A 22,341-nucleotide genomic window follows, 5' to 3' on the forward strand; every position below is an offset into this window, starting at 1 on the left:
CTCATCTTGTTGTTTTTTTGAAAACGGATTCTTTTTTCCGTTTTCTGTTCTTTTTCATAGACCCCCCTCAGAAAATGTCATTTGAAAACAAAAAATGTTTGCAAAACTTTGATTTATAAATCAAGGTGTTTTCTTATTAGAAAAACCCGTTTTAAGACAAAATTCTGCTCAGCTCGCTGGCTGATGTAAGTCACTCCGTTTGGCGGTGGTGGAAGGACTGCTTGTGCTCAAGGACGAACAGGGGAAGTCAGCAGAAAGGCAGCCAGCCGACAGGATGAAGGTAAAGGAGTGGTGAGGACGCTCCCAGCCTCTTTGCGTTGATTTTACGTTGCATTTACTCAGTGGAATATAATTTACACCATCCACTTAATACACATCTGAATTTTGCGCCCAATGAACTGGTATATTCAGATATCACGAGCAAGTTCCATGGGGCCATGGCAGCAATGTCACACCTTCCTTGCGCATATTAAGGACGCTATTCTTTTGGAAATCTGGGTCTTCTGGCCAGGACTGGAGGAGGTAGGTGGTTCTGACCTGGTTATGAGACATAGCTTTGGGCTGAAGCAGCATGCACTTGATGGTGAGTAACGGTGACTGATCACACACTGTTCTCGAAGATTCTGCCGCTCGCTCTCGCAGGAGAAGCTCTTGGTGACGCGCATAGATAGTCATACGGCGGTCAAACGCGTCTACAGTCGCGCGTCTGCCGTTTGAGCCTCGTTGCATCTTATTCACCTTGATTGTGGCGCCTAGGAAGATTACAGGGCTTTCAAATAGGCCTAAAACTCATAGATTCGTCCAGGTTATAGCTCCTATTGATATTCCTTGATTGATAATTTGACCTTTCATGGAAGCTCAGGGCCCAATCAACACCTGCTGAAGACCTGGCCTACTTGCCTGGCCTTCTCTTTTAAAAGGACAACATACCCCAAACCCCCAGTCTCCTGGTTGCTCTTGCCAGTACAACCTAGGCTGTGTGATCTATTTCAAACCGCTTAAAGTCTAACTCTTGAGCCCCACACACACAGACACTCACCCCACTAGCCGGAATTAGCATACCCCAACCCAATCCAGAGAGACCACATCAGAGACAAGAGTTCCCAACTGCCCTCCCCGAGCTCCAATTCAAAAGTCCATGTAGGGGTGTCTAAAAACAGTCACCAGCTATTATACATGGGCAAGGGAGGGGTGTCACCCCAGCCAGTACAGGCAATGAGGCAGCCAACTGTGGAGAGATCGATAGCATAGGAGGAAATTGCAGTGCTTTGCATGTGAGTACTTTATATGAGGTCCATGAAACTGTTACTGTGCTTTACCGCTAATACCATCATGTTAGAGGGGATTGTGAGACAGGCAGGCTACCAGACCGGCAAGGCAAATGAGATTGAGGAAAACACAGGGAAGGAGTAATGGGAACAGCTGACCAGACAGGAACCTGTCTTTGCTGAGGACTGTCCTTCTTTTGGTGTGGATCTACAGGAGGCAGTCACATAGATCTGTTTTAGGGCATTAAAAAAAAGACAGTAACATCGTCCTGTTACGGATCAGTGTATCTGGAGCAGGAGTTTTCGAGACTTCCTACCCATCCCCAAGTTCTTCTCACCATGTTTCCATGCGAGTAATGGACGGCTCAGTGGTAGGAGTGAAGAAGACTATGACCAATATAAAAAACATTAATATTGTGAAAGTTCATATTCAGTGTTACTAGTGGATGCTTGCCTCAACAGGCAACCCTGGCAACCCAGGAGGCTAGATCACACAGTTACCCCAAAGGTCCTACTGACAACACAACACTGAAACATACCAAAAATTAGCTATCAAAACCATAAGAGTACAACAGGCAGGCAGGACAGCAGAGGCAAGGGCAACAAATTTATTGCGTCAGCAGCAATATATCATGATTGTGGGGCAGATGGCGTATGTGTGATTGCGGTTACAGGAAACTTCATGACTCTCAGAGATAGACTACGTCTCCGAGGCCCACAGTTGGCCTGAGGTGGAGGAGCCATTAGGCAGACAGGGTTCAGGAGAGACTTTTAGATACATCATTTAGAGTGATTCCACCTCCTGCTCTGACAGCCCCTGTGTGTAGGAAGATGAAGGGTACGGTCCAGGAAATCATAGAATCATAGAATAACAGGGTTGAAGGGACTCAGGGGTCATTCTAGTCCACATGGCCCCCTGCCCTCAGCAGGACCAATCCCAACTAATCATCCCAGCCAGGGTCTTGTCAAGCCTGACTTATAAACCTCTAAGAGAAGGCGGCTTCCACCACCTCCTTAGGTAAACATTTCAGTGGCTTCACTACTCTCTGAGGTGAAAATTTTTTCCCAATATCCAACCTAAACCTCCCCCACTTCACTTGAGACCATTACTCCTTTGTTTCGTCATCTCTTTTACCACTGGGAGGAACAGTCTAGATCCATCCGCCTTTCAGGTATGAAAGCAGCTATCAAATCCCCCTCATTCTTCTCTTCTGCAGACTAACATCCCAGTTCCCTCAGCTTCTCTCATAAGTCATGTGTCCCCAAGCCCCTCTAATCATTTTGTTGCCCTTCCCTGGACTCTTTCCCAGTTTTCCACATCCTTCTTGTAGTTGGGCCAGTACTCCAGACGAGGCCTACCAATGTCGAACTAGAGGGGAATGATCACATTCCTCGATCTGCTGGCAATGCTCCTACTTATAAGACGCAAAATGCTATTAGCCTTTTGGCAACAAAGGCACACTGGTCGACTCATATCCAGCTTCTGTCCACTTGTAACCCTAGTCCTTTCCTGCAGAACTGCTGCTAGCCATGTCGATCCCTGCGTGAGCAGGGTCAGGCCAATGGCTTCAGGAAAGTGACAGAAGGCAAATTAATAGCCCCAGGTTAAGTAGAACACTTTTCCAGGGTAAGGTAACAGGGAAGGTTCCAGAACAATCAGGAGCTTTCTGGAAACAATTAAGCAGACAGGGGCTGATTAGAACACCTGCAGCCATCAAGAAGCTGCTAGAATCACATTAAGGCAGGCTAATCAAGGCACCTGCATTAAAAAGGAGCTTCACTTCAGTTGTGGTGCGTGTGTGAGGGCTAGGAGGCAAAAGGCGCAAGGAGCTGAGAGTGAGAGGCGTGTTGCTGGCTGGGGACCGGAAGAGTACAGTGTTATCAAATACCAGGACGGAAGTCCTGTGGTGAGGATAAAGAAGATGTTGGAGGAGGCCATGGGGAAGTAGCCCAGGGAGTGTAAGCGTCATGCAGCTGTTACAGGAGGCACTATTAGACAGCTACAATCCACAGGGCCCGGGTGGGCCTGGAAGTAGAGGGAGGGCCCGGTTGCCCCAAACCTCCCCTATTCTTGATAGGACACAGTGGAGTTGACCAGGACTGCGGTATCCACCAGAGGGGGAAGATCTCTAGGTGAGCAAATTTCCGCCCATAAGCGCGGGACTCACCAGATAGAGGAGCGGCGCCTTGGCTTCTAGGGTATCTGTAGCAGTGCATGGGATTCTCCGTCTAGTGCAGACCTCTGCATTTGTCCTTGTTGAACTCATCAGATTTCTTTTGCCATCTCTAATTGTCTAGCTCCCTCTGTATGCTATCGCTACCCTCCAGTGTATCTACACTCCTTCAGTTAGTTCGTCTCTGCAACTCTTGCTGGGGGTGCAGTCCATGCATATACTCCCAGGAATAATTAATGAAGATATTTGAACAAAACCCTGCCCAGGATTGCCCTTGGGGCTACCGCTTATTTACCAGCTCGCCCAACTAGAACATGCATTGCCATTGTCACTTTATCCATTGAGTCGGACCTCTAGCCAGCTTTCTCCTATCCACCTTATAGTACACTCATCCAGCCCCATTACTTCTTTAATGCCGGCAAGATCATCAAGCGGAGTGGAGGGACATGATCCCAGTGTAGAAGCTCACCGTTCCGGATGATGTCCATGTTATTTTTCGCACCGCAAGAGATATTCCTCCAGGCACTTCGGTACTCACTTCGTAGCTCTTTCTGAGATTCCCGCTCTGCTTAAGGACATAATAGTAGCGCTCCACGAAAGGGTCTCTAGTGGATCCTCTCAGCTCGCTCGCTCTCGCTTTTGCTTGTTGCATGAGGTCAATAGCTCATCCCAAAAATACTTGTTGCATATTAGACATGAGGTACCGGCTAATTCGGTGTTGAAGTAATTGGATCGGTGCATGGACATCTAGTATGTACACTTCTAGTAGTGTAGTCTGGGGAGCAGCTCGTCTGCCTTGGGTCATAGGTGTCTAGTGAACTACATGTACCTCACAATTAACATCGTGATGTACCATGGGATGAGTGAGGAGAGGACCTGGAGGACTCGCAAGAATTTAAGGCTGGTACAGGTAAGAGATTAAATGTTACTAGAGGAACGGCATCTTCGGGTGCTTCCTCTAGATGGACATATGCCGTGCCACAGACTGCCGAGTAGTGTAGAGAGAAAAGGCTAGGAACTGCGGAAGATGGAAGAGTCGACCATGGCTATAACGTTACAATACTGGCTCGCTAGGGTTGAAGAGGATTTAGGTTTTATTAGGAACTGGGGACCTTTCTAGGAAGGAGAGCCTCTATAGGAAGGATGGTCTCTGCACCCTCAATAGCATGATCCAATGGAAATCAAACGTATGCTTGCACTTGAATGTGGTTAGAACTAGGAAAGTCGGTTGCACGAGTAGATTTTTGGGTAACTGATAAGGGCGTACCCGCGACAGCGCGGATGAGGTGAGGACTTATGGTGACAAACATGCAGCATCCTTCGCGTTCAAGCTTCGCAGAGACATCTTCAGTGGCTATGTGAAGTCATCATTCAAATGCGCGCATCTCAGTCCGTGCTGATTCCTAGTGTTTGGTACTCCTGAGAGAGAGTAGATCCTAGAAGGAAGTAGAGCTCAGGAAGTAAATCACGTTTGTGCGGTTGCGCCTGATGACATGATTCACTTCTAATGATCGACCGTACTCCACTCTATCAAATACCTCCACCCACATGAAGCGGCAAATCAATTGGTGAAACATCACCAATAGCGCTTTAATTGTACTGGGTATTACTCGTAGCGAGAAAAGTCGCGTGCAGTTACTACGTATGGCAGTTTTCAACTATGAGATGTCTTTGCGGAACTCTCAGACTTACAATGAGACAGATGGACGGATAATTGCTTATACACACGCCTCATGAACTTGGTGGAATTGAAGGATACATCAAATGTCTGAACAACAGTCATATTTAATGTGGCTACTCCAAGAGTGACTCTAGTGAACTCAGAGACAGACGTAGTTACTGTCTGGATGCGCAGACGGAGATAGTGTCTAGATTTATAACTAGTCGCTGTGCAGGCCGTGGGACACCAGAACACAGAATAGATTGCAGGTCTCACGGAAGACTCGTCTATAGGTTATAGAGCTGGCACAAGCTCAATATAAGCTGGCTCATGCAGAGGTGGAGTGATAGTTTTTCGATGTGTCCCTGAGAAGTAGACGCAAGTTAAGTAGCTGAAACGAATGGCTGAAAGCGGTAAACAGCATATAAGCCATATACACGTCTGCAAAATGCGATGTTATTAATCACTTCCTGGAAAAGAGGATCTCTCTTCTGAGGTTTTTAGTAGGTCAGTGTGTGTATAAGATGGAATGACAACCTGTGGTATGGAGAGTCTGCGAGCTTCGTCCGCTCATCTCAAGCCGTTCGTCTCAGGATTACCAAGATGAATAGAAGACCGTGGGAGTGGTGCGCGGCCCGCCCCACGAGGGCTGTCTTAGTATATTACTCGAGTTGTAGAGATATGTGTCTCCTCAAAGCCCTGTGTCGCTATGTTGGGAACTAAGGAAGAGTCGGGTGCATAGATCGAAACAAGAAGTATCTGTCATCAGGGTTTGCGTCGTAATGCCTTCTCCAGGACTGGGAAAGGATCTGGGGATCCAAAGGTCGCCGGGGCGGCCTGGGGTAGCATCCATAGCGTAGGCAGCAACCAGGGACTGTCTTAAGCAAGCTGTGTAGGCTACCAAGAGGACATCTCGTATAGATGGTTCATGGAAGAAACCAGTAGTATTAAATAGCTTAAAGGGAAGACATACTTGATTGTTACAGTGGTCCTACTGACGCGGATGAGATGTGCACTAGTTCTCGGCCTTATCTCCATGGAAGACTTGATCCTCTATACGCCCTCAGGCTGTGCGAGTAGCGCATAAGTGGTGTGACGGCTGGATGAGGGGGGGCTCACGGTGTCTGAGGCCAGGAAAGTATCGTGTATCGAGCACTGGATGGACGTATAGCGCTCAGGACCATAGTATCACACTAGCAACAAGCCACATAGCATTGTAGATTGGGGAGAAGGTATCATAGACAAGACTCACTGATCCCTCAGTATGAAATTGATGGAGTGAGTTGCAAAGTAGTAGGTGGGTGTCGTGTCTGTGTCGATTGGCGGAGAGCTGGAACAGGGGAAGGAACATATCGAATAAACATGAAGTGTGATTTTTGCATTGGTATACTTTGAGGAAGGTTTGTGTACACTGTAGGATGAGTAAGGATAGAAAAGTTCGTTCGTACTGAGTAACCTGTCTAGAACAGGCTTGGTACTAGCGCACAGTGAAGCCCAATGGCACGTAAAATTACCAGTGCAAATATCTGGGTGCAGCCGGAGACCTGCTGATCGTCGCAGTTCGAGGAATCTCATAACACTATCCAGTAGACGACCGCAGCTCGAAATAGTTTGAAGAGTGCTCCAAAAAGCACGTGCGATCGGTGTGTAAAGTGAATAAATACTGCACCTCGTGAGAGGCTTTCTGAATTCGCTGTCAATTGTTAGTAGTGTTGGTGTAGCACAGTGTTTAGTGATAGACATGAGTTTAGGACAAAGCATCACGCCTTCTCTCAGTGTGATAGTATAGTACCTGACTTTGCTTATTATAGACCCTCTCCTAAGCTCTCCCTTGTTCCCTTTTTCTCCTGTCCTCAATGATTTCAGTGCTGGTGTCGATTGTGTATCGATTATAGACGCTTCACCGTATCTTCGCCCTGCCACTTCTCTCTCGTGAGGAACTGGAGTCTCTCCAGGAGAGTAGGTGAAGGATTGTGGTAGAAGCGTAAGTAACCGATCTCACCCAGCTGAAGCCGAGAAGGCCAGGCTGATCCCAGATTGATGAGGTCTTTATGCCGCACTGTCGCACAGAACTGAGAAAACCATCGTCCTTCTCGGCGTGAATGAATCTGTGCTGTTGCAGGTGGAAGATGGGAGAGAGGCAGTAGTGTTGTTGAGCGCATTTTCCCCTTGCGATATAAGTCACATTTCCAGTTTGAAGAAGAAGGTCTTTGGAATGCTTGGCTCTCGGCCGTGGACACAGCTACAGCGGAGCGGGCAATAGCGTGCGCTCTCGCAATGAGTGGTGAACAGGCCCAAAGGGCCAGAAATGGGCAGCCATTTCAGAGTATGTGCTAAATTTCTCCAATAAATAAGTGTATGCCATAGAGTGTAGAAGTGCCGTAATTGGTCTCCGGACTGCAGATGGGGTCGGATGACTCTGTTCTTTGTTAGCCTAACGCGATTATATGCAACAGCCAGCTTCCTCCCCATTCACAACCAGGCACTCGTCATCCGTACCACAGGCGGCTAGACCCGCGAGGCCGAACACAGACAACGTCGAGTGAGCGAGCAATGGCAGGCCTTGACACGCATACGCGTCCTCCGGATGATGTGAACTACCACACAACTCAGGTCCACCCCCCACCGGGTGGAGCCAAAGGGAAGTCTAGCGCGCAGCACTCAGCCTACTATCCCCGATCCCGCTTTGGATATGGTCCTCTAAAGCGGCTCCACAGAGGGACCGGGATGGACCCCCATGCAGGCTCGGGGATGTGGGGGGTGATTCACAGCGGGGCCTTGAGCAGGGCACAGAGAATCTAGCCTCGGCTAGTGCTCTCTACTCACGTCCTCGCAGGCGGCGCGACTACGGCTGATAGTTATAGTGACTGTGCCTACGCCACGCTGTGGCGGTTGAGTGCGACACAGAACCTGGACACAGGTCCCTTCCGATCGATGTGGCCCTGTGTGGGGCTTGTCCGGAGACACACTCAGCAGCGTGACCGTGTGGGCCAGGGACGCTGGATGGGTTGCTGCTCAGCCCCTGTTGTAACCCCTGCACGGCCTTCCTACCCTTTGACCTTCTACCCATGTTTCAGGCGCTGCTTTTCCTCACTTCCGCCGCTCGTAAGTAACGCTTTGGGGTAGAGCTGCTTCTGATGCTATGCTCGTCCACTCCACCTCCGACCCCACGTCGTGCAAGCCAGCCATGCACAACATTGCAAGGCCACAAAGGCAATGAGCGCTAGGGGTGCATTACTTTGATAAATTTTTAGTGGTCTTTTTCTTCCCTCCTATCCTCCTCCCAAACAACCCGGGCTACCTTTGTCAGTCTTCCACTCTTGGTGCTGTATCATTTGTTGGTCGCTTGTTTAAAGGTCTGTAAGTAGAATTACACTCGGACTTTGTCGTAACCTAGAGTGCGTGTGATGGGGCCCTGATCTTGGTCGAGTGATCTTTATTCCTTAAAACAAACGGATCTGTGCTAGCTCGTGACTGGACAGAACCCAAAGTCTTGGACACTCCCAGTCCCTCCAAACCCCTGCTCGGCGCCCTCCACAAGCGTGGGTATAAGGACCCTCTCTTACGGGACATGTACCGGTGCACCCAGAATCATAACGCGCCTACACGGCGGTGCTCGCTGTTCTTACCGGGACAGGAAGACGCCAGAATACAATTCTACACGCAGGTTCGACTCACTACCGAGCGGCTCCCTCTGTGCGTCCTTGATGCATCGACTAGGATAGACTCTCGATCTTGCCATACAGCCTTGCTTCTGATTGACGTTGCCTAGCCTCGACTTGCTCAGGGCTTGGAGCTCCTGCTTCTTTATTCAAACAGGCTTGAAATGGCGCTGCGGGCTAGGGGTTGTTCTGGCTGCAGACGGTGCCATACAGACGGACCAGTTGTGATTATAGCCGGTGCAGGAGGCCTCCACGTGCGCCTCTTATCCCAGGCTTGCCTTGCTCCCCTGCTTACATTGTCTTATCTCGAACGGCACCGTCTCCAATCGGGGAGACCGTATGTGTGGCTCTTGTATGAGGCGACGGCTGCAGAGCTAGCGGAGTGGCAGCAATGTTAACAACTCGTTGTGCTGGACTATTGGGTGAGTCTGCCGGCTGAATAAGTGCCGTTCTACCTCGGCAGGCCGTGACTGTGTGGTGTGAGCTCGTGTGTGTGGTAGATATAAAGCAATGGGTGCCACTGCGCCGGTGTGTGAAAGGACCAGAATGCTCCAGCAGACCAATCACATGTCACTTGAATTAATGAGACTCAACATTTGCGCTCGCCGCATATGGCCAACGCTTTCGCTCCCCAACCGTGTCCTCTGTTAGATGTGGGCAATCTCACGCCTAGCAGCCTCCTGTAGCACGTGAGTCATTGTGAGGCCGTGCCAGGGCGTGAGCGTAGCCTGGGTTATCCTTGGCGACGCCTAACATTTAACACTTTATTGTTGGAAGGGGCGTGTTGGGCCATCAAGGAGTAGCTGAGTTCCCCCAGTGATAACTACGAGGCATGAATTCAAAGCGCTCCCCCCAGCCATAGTTATGTGGACATCAGCATTGGCTGGGAAAAATGTATCACCAGTATTTAAGCTCAACTCCCTGTGACTCGATGAAATCGCCACCTGTGGTGGGGTATGATGATGAGAAACAGGGCTTAGCAGCAGGTATGGGCTGCATCTTAGTCCGAGTTCCTGGCCTGACGAGGGCTTCCTTCTGTAAGGACCGGCACGTTGCAGCAGTCGCTAGTGAGATGTAAAAAAGTCCATAGAGTCATGGTTAACTCTCGCGTGACCGCTGCGCGCATAAGTCCGCCACTTCCTGGCCTCCTTCTGTACGTGGGGACTAATGATCCTGATCCCTTTGGTGAAAATGCTTTGAGATCCATGGGGTAGTCTAAGTGAGCTAGTTGGGTTGTCTGGTGAAAATGTGTCACAGGGTGCCCAGTCTTGTGGGTGACCTCGCCAGTGACATTTGTTGAATATTCCACCGTCTGGCACAGACGGCATCCGTCGTCTTCCGTATTCTGGAATAGTACCGACTCTTGCAGGCCTTTGCCGGACACAGATGGTGAGTTGTTCGGCTCACCTCATTCGGGGGTGTCTCCCTGGCTGTGCGGGCCTCGCTCTTCAGGCTGGGGGGTGGGTGCTAATGACTACTGCCGTTGGCGAATATCGTTGTGGCTGGGCTCCCATCTCTTCGCGCCCACAGGTCCACTGGGTCTGGATTACGGCTGAACATTGCCGCCGAGGTTGCAACAAAGCCATGCCACTAGCACCTACAGACACGTGCCTGGCCTGCTAGCTGCGGCAGCTTGGCCGCCGATACTCTCCATCACAAGACAGCCAGGCTCAGTGGCATCCGTTCTCCTGCGAAGCGCCCTTGCAGAGAGACCCGGCCTACCCGCCATCCAGGGATGGAGCCGTGTTTTGCGTCAGGAGAGCGATCGGTGCCAACTGGTGTTCTAGCAGGCATGAGTGCTTGCGCAGCATACTTGCACTGTCCCAGCCTACGCCACCGCCGTACTCCCCCGCTCGATTTGTCCTTTACCCTCCCTCCTCCGCACCCAATTGGTCACACGACCAGCTTCATGCATTCGCAGGAAGGTGAGGCGCACCCGTTGCTCATGGCGTGTGACACGGCTCTTCCAGAGGGCTATTGCCACTCGCTTCTCAACTGTGAGGCTGCACTCACTTGGTATTCTGGCATTTCAGGGGCAGGGAAAGCAAGTCACAAAGTTCCATGAAAGTGCCCTTACGCATGCCTGGCCGCTGATTACGCGCAGCCAGACACCAGGGCGATTAGAAGAGCAGACCAGGAAGCACTGCGCATCAGAGAAGCTTTGAAAACAAGTTTCATCACGGGCCAGGGGACGGTGTGACTGCTGTGTTTGTTTCCCCTTGATCAACCCCCCTCTTGATTGACTCATTCCCTGTAAGCAACCCACCTTCCCACTTCGATTACAGCTTGTTTAAGGAAATAAAGTCACTCACATTTAAAAATCATGTATTCTTTATTAAAAAGTCATTATAAAAAGAGGGAGAGAACTGACAAGGTAGCCCGGGTGTGGTTTGGGAGGAGGATAGGAGGGAAGGAAAAGACCACTAAAAATTTTCAAAGTAATGACAGCCTTTTGGTTGGGCTGTCCACGGGGGTGGAGTGGGCAGGTGCACAAAGCCTTCCCCCAAGCGTTCTTACACGTCTGGGTGAGGAAGATATGAAACATGGTGAGGAATGAAGGTGGTTACACAGGGGCTGCAGCAGCACTCTGTGACCCTGCTGCTGTTCCTGAAGCTCCACCAGACGTCGGAGGATTTCAGTTTGATCACGCAGCAGCCCCAGCATTGCATCCCGCCACCGCTGATCTTCCTGCCTACACCTCTGATCTACCTGCCACCACCTCTCATCTCGAGCATCCCTCCTCTCTTCACGTTCGTCCCTCCTATCCTCACGTTCGTCCCTCCCTGCCCTCACATTCACTGGCATCTTTCCTGTAATTTGAAACCACGTCCTTCCACTCATTCAGATGAGCTCTTCCATTGCGGATCACTTCCATGATTTCTGAGAACATTTCGTCTCACGTCTTTTTTTTCCACCACCTTATCTGAGATAGCCTTCGGGATGGAGTAGGGAGGCTTGAAAAATTTGCAGCTGCATGGTGGAAGGAAAAAAGGGACAGAAGTATTTTAAAAGATACATTTTACAGAACGATGCTTATACTCTTTCACGGTGAACAACACTATTCACCTTACATAGCACATGTGATTTCACTACAAGGTCGCATTTTGCATCTTAATATTGAGTGCCTGTGGCTCTGGTGTTAGAGATCTCACAGATGCAGGTCCGGGCAGCAGAATTCAGCTTGCATGTGTCCATGGTAAGCCATTGTCTTTCTGCTTCTGCAGCCTTCATATACACAGTTCCCTCCTTTCCCAAATACCAAGCAAATCCCGTTCAGTGCTGATTCTTTCCTGTTAACATGCAGCAGCAGAAACCACCCCCCATCCAATTCTCTGGGATGATCGCTTTACCTCTCCCCCCACCGCATGGCTGGTAGCAGGGAAGATTCCTGCTAGCCAAATGCGAAAAAGCTCAGCACCATTCCCCCCCTCTCCCCTCCCACTTCTTGGCTACCTGCAAGGAAGGATTTCTTTTAAGCAACAGGCAAACAGCCCAGTAGGAATGGCCATCTCTGTCTCCTTAATTAATTAATACTATGGTTCTTCTTCAAGAGATGTCCCTGTGGATGCTCCACTCTAGATGTCCCTGTGGGTGCTCCACTCTAGGTGTCGGTGCGCCCCTGCGCCTTTGATCGGAGATTTTTTACAGCAGTACTCCTACCAGCCACGCATGCTTAGAACCTATCACTCACTCTGAGTATATTACTAGAGAGCATGTGTGGCCGGTACCCTCAGTTCCTTCTCTACCGACCCCGGCTTGAGACGGAGCTCAGCAGACTCTCTTATATTTCCTTCCCATCTTAAAATACCTGTAGTTAGACAGTTTTTTTCCTGTTTCTTAGCTGTTAGTTATTGTTACCTACCTTTCTTCCTACTCTGGTCACTCAGGGAACAGAAAACTACTCACCCAGTGACCAGTATATTTGCCCTCTACCAGACTCCTGTACCCCACTGGTCTGGGTCCGTCACAGCAGTTTTAACATATAGTGCCACTCCCCCATCACAGTAACCTACTCTGTTATTCCTATATATTTTATACCCTAATATTACTGTGTCCCATTGATTATCTTCATTCCACCAAGTTTCCATGGTTCGTGTTGTAGCAATATCCTCATTTAATGTTAGGCACTCTAGTTTACTCATCTTAGTATGTAGACTTCTCACATTTGTATATAAGCACTTGTATGTTTTATCAATATTCATTTGGTTATATTGAAATGGATTCTTCTACATATGACTGTTCCTCACCAGCTCCCACCTGTACTTTGCCATCTTCTCTCCTATCCTCTTTACTAGGCTATGGAGTTCCCATTTAATGAATTCATCCCTGAGGGATGTCTCCGCTTGAACCGGGTGCTCCTCTGCACCTGTCCACTTGCCCTAGCCCTTAGCTTAAAAAATTCTCCACGACCTTTTTAATTTTACATGCCAGCAATCTGGTTCCATTTTGGTTCAGGTAGAGACCATCCTTCCTATAGAGGCTGCTCCTTCCTAGAAAGGTCCCCAGTTCCTAATAAACCTAAATCCTTCTACCCTACACCATTGTCTTATCCATGCATTTAGACTTTGCAGTTCTGCCTTTTTTACTGACTCTGCATGTGGAACTGGAAGCATTTCAGAGAATGCTACCAGGGAGGTCTTGGACTTTAATCTCTTACCTAACAGCCTAAATTTGGCCTCCAGGTCCTCTCTCCTGCCTTTCCCAATGTCATTGGTACCTACATGTACCATGACCACTGGCTCTTCCCCAGACTACCTATAAAGTTATCTAGATGTCTCATGAGATCCATTACTTTCACATCCGATAGGCAGTTCATCATGTCATTCTCCTGGTCATCACAAATCCAACTATCTATGGCTCTAATAATTGTTTCTGCTACTATTATGGCCTGTCTCGTCTCAGTAACTGGGTTCCATGCCTTGGAGGAATATCCTCGGTGCAAGAAGATAACATGACATCATCCGGAAGGTGAGTCTCAACTGTGGGATCATGTCCCTCCACTCCAGCTTGATGATCTTGCCGGCAAGTTAAAGAAGTATGGGCTGGATGAGTGTACTATAAGGTGGATAGAAAGCTGGCTAGATCCTTGGGCTCAATGGATAGTGATCAATGGCTGCATGTCTAGTTGGCAGCTGGTATAAAGCGGAGTGCCCCAAGGGTCAATCCTGGGGCAGGTTTTGTTCAATATCTTCATTAATTATCTGGAGGATGGCATGGACTGCACCCTCAGCAAGTTTGCAGATGACACTAAACTGGAAGGAGTGGTAGATACACTGGAGGGTAGGGATAGCATACAGAGGGAGCTAGACAAATTAGAGGATTGGGCCAAAAGAAATCTGATGAGCTTCAACAAGGACAAATGCAGAGTCCTGCACTTAGGACGGAAGAATCCCATGCACTGCTACAGATAGTGTGACAAAGTTCCTCCTCTACCTTGGTGAGTCCTGCGCTTATGGGCGGATTTGCTCACCTCAGAGATCTTCCCCTCTGGTGGAACCCGCAGTCTGGGTCAACTCCACCTGTGTCTGATCAGGAGTTAGGAGGTTTGGGGGCAACCCGGGCCCTCCCTCTACTCCAGGCTCCAGCCCAGGGCCCTGTGGATTGTAGCTGTCTATAGTGCCTCCTGTAACAGCTGCATGACAGCTACAACTCCCTGGGCTACTTCCCCATGGCCTCCTCCAAACATCTTCTTTATCCTCACCACAGGACTTCCGTCCTGGTATTTGATAACACTGTACTCTTCCGGTCCCCAGCCAGCAACACGCCTCTCACTCTCAGCTCCTTGCGCCTTTTGCCTCCTAGCCCTCACACACGCACCACAACTGAAGTGAAGCTCCTTTTTAATGCAGGTGCCTTGATTAGCCTGCCTAATTGATTCTAGCAGCTTCTTGATGTGCTGCAGGTGTTCTAATCAGCCTGGTCTGCTAATATGGTGTGTGCCAGAGCTCCTGATTGTTCTGGAACCTTCCCTGTTACCTTACCCTGGAAAAGGGTTCCTACTTAACCTGGGGCTATATGCCCTTCTGTCATTTCCGTGAAGCCATTGGCCTGACCTGTCAGCTAGGAGATTCGATGGCTAGCGCAGTTCTGCAGAAAGGACCTGGGTTATTTCCCCCAGTTTGGCAGAAAGCCCTGGGGTATGAGTCACAGTGTGCCTTTTGGTTGCGCAAAAGGCATAATGAGCGATTTTGCGTCGTTTAAGTAGGAGCATTGCCAGCAGAGGGTCGAGGAATTTGTGATATTCCCGCCTCTAGTTGCGACATTGAGTTAGGCCTCGTCTGGAGTAACTGGCTCCAACATACAAGAAGGAATGTGAGAAAAACTGAGAACCAGGTCCACTCAGGCGAAGGGAGCAACAAAATATAGTAGGGGCTGGGGACACATGACTTATGAAGGAGAGCTGAGGGAACTGGGATTCGTTTAGTCTGCAGAAGAGAAAAAATGAGGGGGATTTGCATAGCTGCTTTCAATACCACTGAAAGCGCGGGATGGATCTATAATGACTGTTCCTCCCAGTGGTAAAAGAGATGACGAAACGAAGGAGTAATGGTCTCAAGTGAAGTGGGGGAGGTTTAGGTTGGATATTGGGAAAAAATTTTCACCTCAGAGAGTAGTGAAGCCACTGAAATGTTTACCTAAGGAGGTGGTGGAATCTCCTTCCTTAGAGGTTTTTAAGGTCAGGCTTGACAAAGCCCTGGCTGGGATGATTTAGTTGGGGATTGGTCCTGCTTTGAGCAGGGGGTTGGACTAGATGACCTCCTGAGGTCCCTTCCAACCCTGTTATTCTATGATTCTATGATTTCCTGGCCCGTGACTTTCATCTTCCTTGACACACAGGGGCTGTCAGACAGGAGGTGGAATCACTCTATGATGTATCTAAAAGTCTCCTCCCTGAACCTCTGTCTGCCTATGCTCCTCCACCTCAGCCACTGTGGCCTTCGGAGCCTGTAGTCTATCTCTGAGAGTCATGAGTTTCCTGTACCGCATGCACACATACGCCATCTGCCCACAATCATATATATTGCTCTGAACGCAATAAATTGGTTAGCCCCTTGCCTTTCTGCTGGTCTGCCTGCACTGTTGTACTCTTATGGTTTTATAGCCTAAATTTTGGTATGTTTTCAGGTGTTTTGTTTTTCAGTAGGACTTTTGGTAACTGTGTGTGATCTAGCTCTTCCTGGGTTAGGCCAGGTTCCTGTTGAGCAAGCATCACTAGTAAGCACTGAATGATGACTTCACAATATTATTTTTTTATTATTGGTCATGTTCTTCTCACTCCTACCACTGAGGCCAGTGCCATTACTCCATGGAGAACATGGTGGGAGAAGAGAACTGGGATGGTTAGAGTCTCGAAAACTCTGCTCCAGATACACTGATCTCAGGAGATGTTTTACTGTCTTTTTTTTAATGCCCTAAACAGATCTATGTGAACTGCTCCTGTATCCACACCAAGAATGGACAGTCCTCAGCAAAGACAGGTTCCTGTCTGGTCAGCTGTTCCCATTTACTCCTTCCTGTTGTTTTCCTCATCTCATTTGCTGCCCTGGTAGCCTGCCTGTCTCACAATCCCCTCTACATGATGGTATTACGGTAAGCAACAAAGTTCAGTTTCATGGGACCTCATATGAAGTATCACATGCAAAGCACTGGCAAATTTCCTCCTTATCTACGATCTCTCCACAGTGGCTGCCTCATTCCTTACTGCCTGGGGTGACACCCCCCTCCTTGCCCATGTATAATAGTCTGTGACTGTTTTAGACACCCCTACATGGACTTTTGAATTGGAGCTCGGGGAGGGCAGTTGGGGAACTCTTTCTCTGATGTGGTCTCCTGGATGTGGAGTTGGGGATGCTATTCCGGCTAGTGGGGTGAGTGTCTGTGTGTGGTGGGGGCTCCAAAAGAGTTAGACTTTATGCGGTTGAATAGATCACACAGCCTAGGTCTGTTACTGGCAAGAGGCAACCAGGAGACTGGGTTTGGTATGTTGTCTTTTAAAGAAAGGCCAGGAAGTATGGGCCAGGTCTTCAGCAGGTGTTGATTGGCTGAGCTCCATGAAAGTCAATATCAGAATCAAGGGATATCAATGGAGCTACCTGGATTTATGGCAGTTTTGGATTTGGCCCTGTATCTTCCTAGGCTCACAATCAGAGGTGAATTAAGACTAAACTCAACCCAGATCCACCAACTTTTTGGACCCCCTTAAGACACAGGGCTCCCCAAGAGCTTCTTCCTCCTGGTTGAATGCAGCAGCCCTTGCCTCTTTCTCATTTATCTGCCCTTCATCCCAATCTCTCCGCTGCATGCTCTTCAGCCCAAAGCTACTTTCTTCACCAGGTCAGAACTCACCTACCTCCTCCAGTCCTGGCCAGAGACCCAGATTTCCAAAAGAATAGCGTCCTTCATATGCGCAAGGAAGGTGTGACATTGCTGCATGGCCCCAATGGAACTTGCTCGTTAGATATCTGAATATACCAAGTCATTGGGCCAAATTCAGATGTGATGTAAGTGGTGGTGTAAATTATATTCCACTGAGTAAATGCAACAGTAAAATCAACCAAGAGGCTGTGGAGCTCCTCCCACTCTTTACCTTCATCCTGTCTGCTGGCTGCCTTTCCTGCTACTTCCCCTTTCTGTCCTTGAGCACATCAGTTCCTTCCACCCACCGCCAAGGAGTGACTTACATCACCAGCGAGCTGAGCAGAATTTTGTCTTAGAAACGGGTTTCTAATAAGAAAACCACCTTGTTTCTAAATCAAGTTTTGCAAACATTTTTTGTTTCAAATGACATTTTCTGAGGGGGGTTTATGAAAAAACAGAAACGGAAAAAAAATCAGTTTTCAAAAACAACCAATATTTCAAAAACTGGAAAATGTTTGTTTGGGGTGAGATTTTTGAAAACCAGAAATACTTCAGTTTTCAAGATCCAACAGGTTTTGGGTTTTCATAGAACATGGAACTGGAAGGAACCTCTTAGACCACAGTCCAGTCACCTACTGTCGCAGATGTGTAATCTGTCATATAATGTTTTCATATATTTATCAAGCTCCATCTTAAAGCTAGTTAGGTTGCTTCCTCCACTCTTCCTTTTGGAAGAATATCCCAAAACCTCAGTCCTGTGATGGTCAGAAACTTTCTCATTTCCAGCCTAAATGTACTCACCGCCACTTATACCCACTTTTTCTTGTGCCAGTATTGTCTCTTAGCTTAAATAGCTCTTCTCCCTCCCTGGTGTTTCCCCACTAATGAATTTATAGGGCAATCAGATCCTCTCTCAGCCCTTCATTTTCAGTTTTTCACTGGAAAAATTCTGCAAAATATTTAAGGGGAAATATTTCCCCTTTCTTTTGATTTTTTTCACAGAAAATACTTACCATTTTCTGGCCAGCTCCAATCACCAGTGACGTCCTCTCTGAATCTGGCCCATTCCTTCAGGAATTACTTAAACATCGCTTTCCCCCACATCTTTCAAATCAAGAGAAATCTGACTTGACTGTATCTTTAAGCCTTGCACATTCTATGAGATGTGGTGAGCCCCAAGCCACTGGAATGCAGATTCCAACCTGTTCATTATCTACACAGGGCAATGCATCAAAAATGATGAGTCCAACTTTTGGATCTGATCTTCTCTAACTTCTCCCCTACAGGTTGGTGAACCAGGATGAAAAGTCCTTTGCTATTGGAGTCCAATTCTTACTGATGAGACTGTTAGGTGAGTGTCCATCTGACTCGAGCTCCCTATACAAGCCACCAATTATTGCACAAACTGGGAGGAAACAAGCAGGCTTGACAAAGCCCTGGCTGGAATGTTTTAGTTGGGGATTGGTCCTGCTTTGAGCAGGGGGATGGACTATTTGACCTCCTGAGGTCCCTTCCAATCCTGATATTCTATGATTCTGTGTAAATCATATAATGTTATAGCGCAGGTCTGAGCTGGGGACTGGAGAGAGGACAGCATTTCTTTTGACTGTCTAAGTGCATGTTTGGGTAAACACTTAGTTTGCAGCAAGCCAGGGTCTAAATCTAGCTCCTGCTGTTTGCTGTGTACACCACTGCTGTGCACTAAGAGTTCCGTAGTGCACGTTGAACTACCCACTTGACACAGGAGTAGATCAGAGCACACTAGGGAATGTTTAACACATGGCAGCAGGGTCCACTTGGATAGTTAGTGTGCAACAGGCTAGTGTTCCACCTGGGGTAAAGCAGATGCAAAGCATCAGGCCTGCCCCCAGGGGAAGCAGGATGCCAGGCTGGGTTTGAGGGCTGGCTGGAAACACCCTCCATGCAAACAGGAGAGGAAATTGAAACAGGCAGCTGTGTCTATATTGCGGGGCAAGGAGTGTGATGCTGGTCTCACATGCTTTCTTCCCCTTCTCCCCCTGGCCGTGGCAGCCTGGTTGCCTGCTCCAGCTCTCTTTGGTCTCATCATTGACTCGTCCTGCCTCCACTGGAATAAGCAATGCAGCAAGCGAGGATTCTGCGCCTACTACAACAATGACTTCCTTCGTAGCAGGTACTCAGAGCCAGCTCTCCTGGGGACAAGCTCATCCCCGGCTTGGAATGGGTCAGGCCGGTGATTGTCAGGAAGCCATATGCTCTCACTCCCATCAGAGCCCCAGGTCCTGGGGGGTCCATTTTGACAGCCAAGCAGTGGCAGAAGGTGACATTGGGAGGGGAGTTCCTGAGAGTTTTTCTCTTTTCAGTTGGCTCGGAAGATTGAGAAAGATGTCAGGGGGGTTGTCAGGCAACTGGCTGCATGCTCAAGATAGTCCAGGGACTTGGGGGCAGGCAAACCAGACCAAAGGAGGGGATTGAGAGGAGAGTGTGGGAGAGGAAGGGCATGTGCAAACATGGTCCAAACACCGCTACTATAAATAGTGGGATAACCCAAAGACCCTACCCCTCAGCAGTGTAGAGATGTTCCTCTCTCGCTGGGTTACTAGGTGTGAGGCAAGTAACCTGTCTCCTGCCTGGGATATATTTTAGCTGGAGGGATTTTCTTTTAGGATAGGTTAAAGTGTAGCTAGGAGAGGGCTCCGAGTTAGGATGGCCCCTCTCTCGCCCACAGAGCGCCGGTCTCATCGCAGAGCCCCCAGTGCAGCCCCCAGAGCTGAACAGTTAGTGGTGGTGTTGGTGTCCCAGGAAGTCTGAAAGCCCACCGTGGAGATAGGGGTAGAATTGTTGTAGGTGCTGGCCATGCAAGAGACAGTCCCTGCACTGAAGAGCTTCCAGGCTAAACACACAAATGTTGGGAGAGGCAAACAGGTGGGCCAGCAGTCACCAAGGTCACAGCACTCAGTGGCAGAGCCAGGAAGCAAGCACCCTAGCTATGGCACTGCACTGCCTCTCCTCGGTCAGCTTGCAGACTCCAAAGGTTCAGCAGAGCTCAGGGCTCATTCCAAGGGAGCAGCAGGGCCACCTTAGCGAGCACAGGGACCGGCCCATCAGATCAGAGTTTGTTCCTGGCAGTTTCACACTGTTTTTTTTCTCTATTTCTTTCTCTTGCCAGATACATAGGCCTCCAGATGGGGTATAAACTCCTTGGCATTCTGCTGCTAGTCATCATCAACTGGCGGGTGAAGAAGAACAAGGAATACAATGTACAAGAGAAGGCAGCTGGCCTGGTCTAGCCGTGCCCTGCAAATGGACCCACGAGCTCACCCTTCCTAGCCTATCCATATTTACTACCAGTACTTAGTCTTTTAGTTGTATTTTGTAAGAAAACAACTCCATATTAGCGGCTGATCTCTGAGCTCCAGAATGCAAATTGCTCTGTAACCCAGCTATGCAGACCATGGCCAGACATCTTTGCACTTCCGAGGAGGGGAATGGAGAACAAACTGGGCTTTCGGGGGCCAACCGTTTACCATAAATGGCCAATCAGTGTTACAAAGCAAAGTGCCCCCAAGAGGTGCCAGTGTGGATTTCCCAGGACATGTGGAAATGAAGAGCCAGTGGCTAAGAACCCATTTAGGATCCGAGAGTAAGGTGTTCTCTGGCAGAGCGTCATGCATCCCCAAAGAAAAGGGGATTTTCTTTTCGTTTTCCAAAGGAGAAATAGAAGAGGGGTCTGGCCTATGGGGAGGAGCCCCTGGACTGCCCCAAGAGCATCTATCCTCTTGGAAGACTTTGAACATGCAGGAATGGCAAGTGGGAAAAATTCTACTTGGGGTAAATCTGTTACAGCTGCGAAAGCCGTGTGTATAGGCTGGGGAAGGGGGACAAGGAGCGAGAGCCCTGTCCTACCACTCCAGAAATTCCTGTCCACCCACTGTGTCTGTGAAAGAGCTTGCTTCAGTCCAATGTATTCTATCCCGTGCCATGTACACAATGCCTGGCCTGGTGGGGGGACCAGAGGAGGGAGTGGGGGCCAGTCATGGCATTAGTATCAAAGAAATGTATAGTCTCTGCTCAGAGATCTTTTCCCCTCCCCCTCACACACAGGCCAGCGTGGACACAGGTAGATGAACTGTATGAAGTTAGTGCTAGTAGTTTACTGTGCAATGTCATGTTTTTAAATAAAACCCATGTTTACTACTCTCGGGTGCTTCATTGAATGCCCTGTGGGAGATCTCCTTCCTCTCCCGTGGGCTCTGCTTGTTGTGCTGATGGGCTCAGATCCTGGGAGGTGCTGAGCAGCACCTTTCACTGAAGTCAATAGGAAGGGAAGGCCCCGTCACCTCACAGGATCAGGCCCACCTTGTAGCCTGATTTGGGGTGTGTTAGTAGTGTTGATTTCATTTAGCAACTTAATTTAATTTTTAATTAATTAATTAAATTAATACTAATAATTATTATTATGGATATTAATTAGTATGGGTTTAGGCTCACCAATTTGTTTGATCAGAAGATAAAGTTCATCCTGAATCAGGTGTCACAGAGTTTATAAAAGGACCTTCGGGGGTATGACAGGAAGCTCACACTGAGACAGATATCATCATAAAGACTTTTTTATTCAAATCAATGAAATAATAAATGGTAAAACAGAATTACAAAATTATAATTGTATCACAGTTATTCAAGAGATACATATGATAATACAATATTATGTGCGTCAAACTTTGGTTAATACTCACGTTCTGTTTTAATAACCTGGTGTTGGAAGATACAGGACCCCTCCTCTGGCCGTTCCGGTTTCACACCTCTGGCAGAGGAAGCTAATGCAAAGAGTTGTTAAAGCTGTTTACTCTTTAACTTAACTCAATAAACCTCAAACTGAAATAAAGCGTAGGGAAACCAAGCTTGGCTACATTAGAAATTTCAAAGCGCTGCCCCTGCAGCGCTGTGGGAGTGCTGCCGCAGCAGCGCTTTGAAGTGTGAGTGTAGTCAAGCCGCAGCGCTGGGAGAGAGCTCTCCCAGCGCTGCTTGTAAACCACATCCCTTACAGGTGTAACGTGCAGCACTGGGAGCCGCGCTCCCAGCGCTGCCGCCCTGATTACACTGACACTTTACAGCGCTCCATCTTGCAGCGCTCAGGGGGGTGTTTTTTCACACCCCTGAGCGCGAAAGTTGCAGCGCTGTAAAGTGCCAATGTAGCCAAGCCCCAAGCTTAGCCTAGTCCCTTTAAAACTTAAAGTTTG

The 22,341-nt window shown here is 48.7% G+C and overlaps 1 protein-coding gene across 4 annotated transcripts in view; it reads left to right on the forward strand.

Moving 5' to 3' along the window:
* Nucleotides 1-21,298, forward strand: part of SLCO2A1 (solute carrier organic anion transporter family member 2A1) — a 114,598-nt gene extending 93,300 nt beyond the window's left edge. For all 4 annotated transcript variants that reach the window (XM_032769803.2, XM_032769805.2, XM_075068622.1 and 1 more), the window contains exons 12-15: nucleotides 16,185-16,354; nucleotides 18,409-18,473; nucleotides 19,154-19,274; nucleotides 20,271-21,298. In XM_032769803.2, the coding sequence (XP_032625694.1) occupies nucleotides 16,185-16,354; nucleotides 18,409-18,473; nucleotides 19,154-19,274; nucleotides 20,271-20,391 (477 nt within the window). In that variant the 3' untranslated portion in view covers nucleotides 20,392-21,298. The remainder of the gene's footprint in view (nucleotides 1-16,184; nucleotides 16,355-18,408; nucleotides 18,474-19,153; nucleotides 19,275-20,270) is intronic.
* The last annotated feature ends 1,043 nt before the right edge of the window (nucleotides 21,299-22,341 follow it).

The sequence above is a fragment of the Chelonoidis abingdonii genome, chromosome 8, assembly GCF_003597395.2.
Source record: "Chelonoidis abingdonii isolate Lonesome George chromosome 8, CheloAbing_2.0, whole genome shotgun sequence".
In the NCBI taxonomy this organism is placed as follows: Eukaryota; Metazoa; Chordata; order Testudines; family Testudinidae; genus Chelonoidis; species Chelonoidis abingdonii.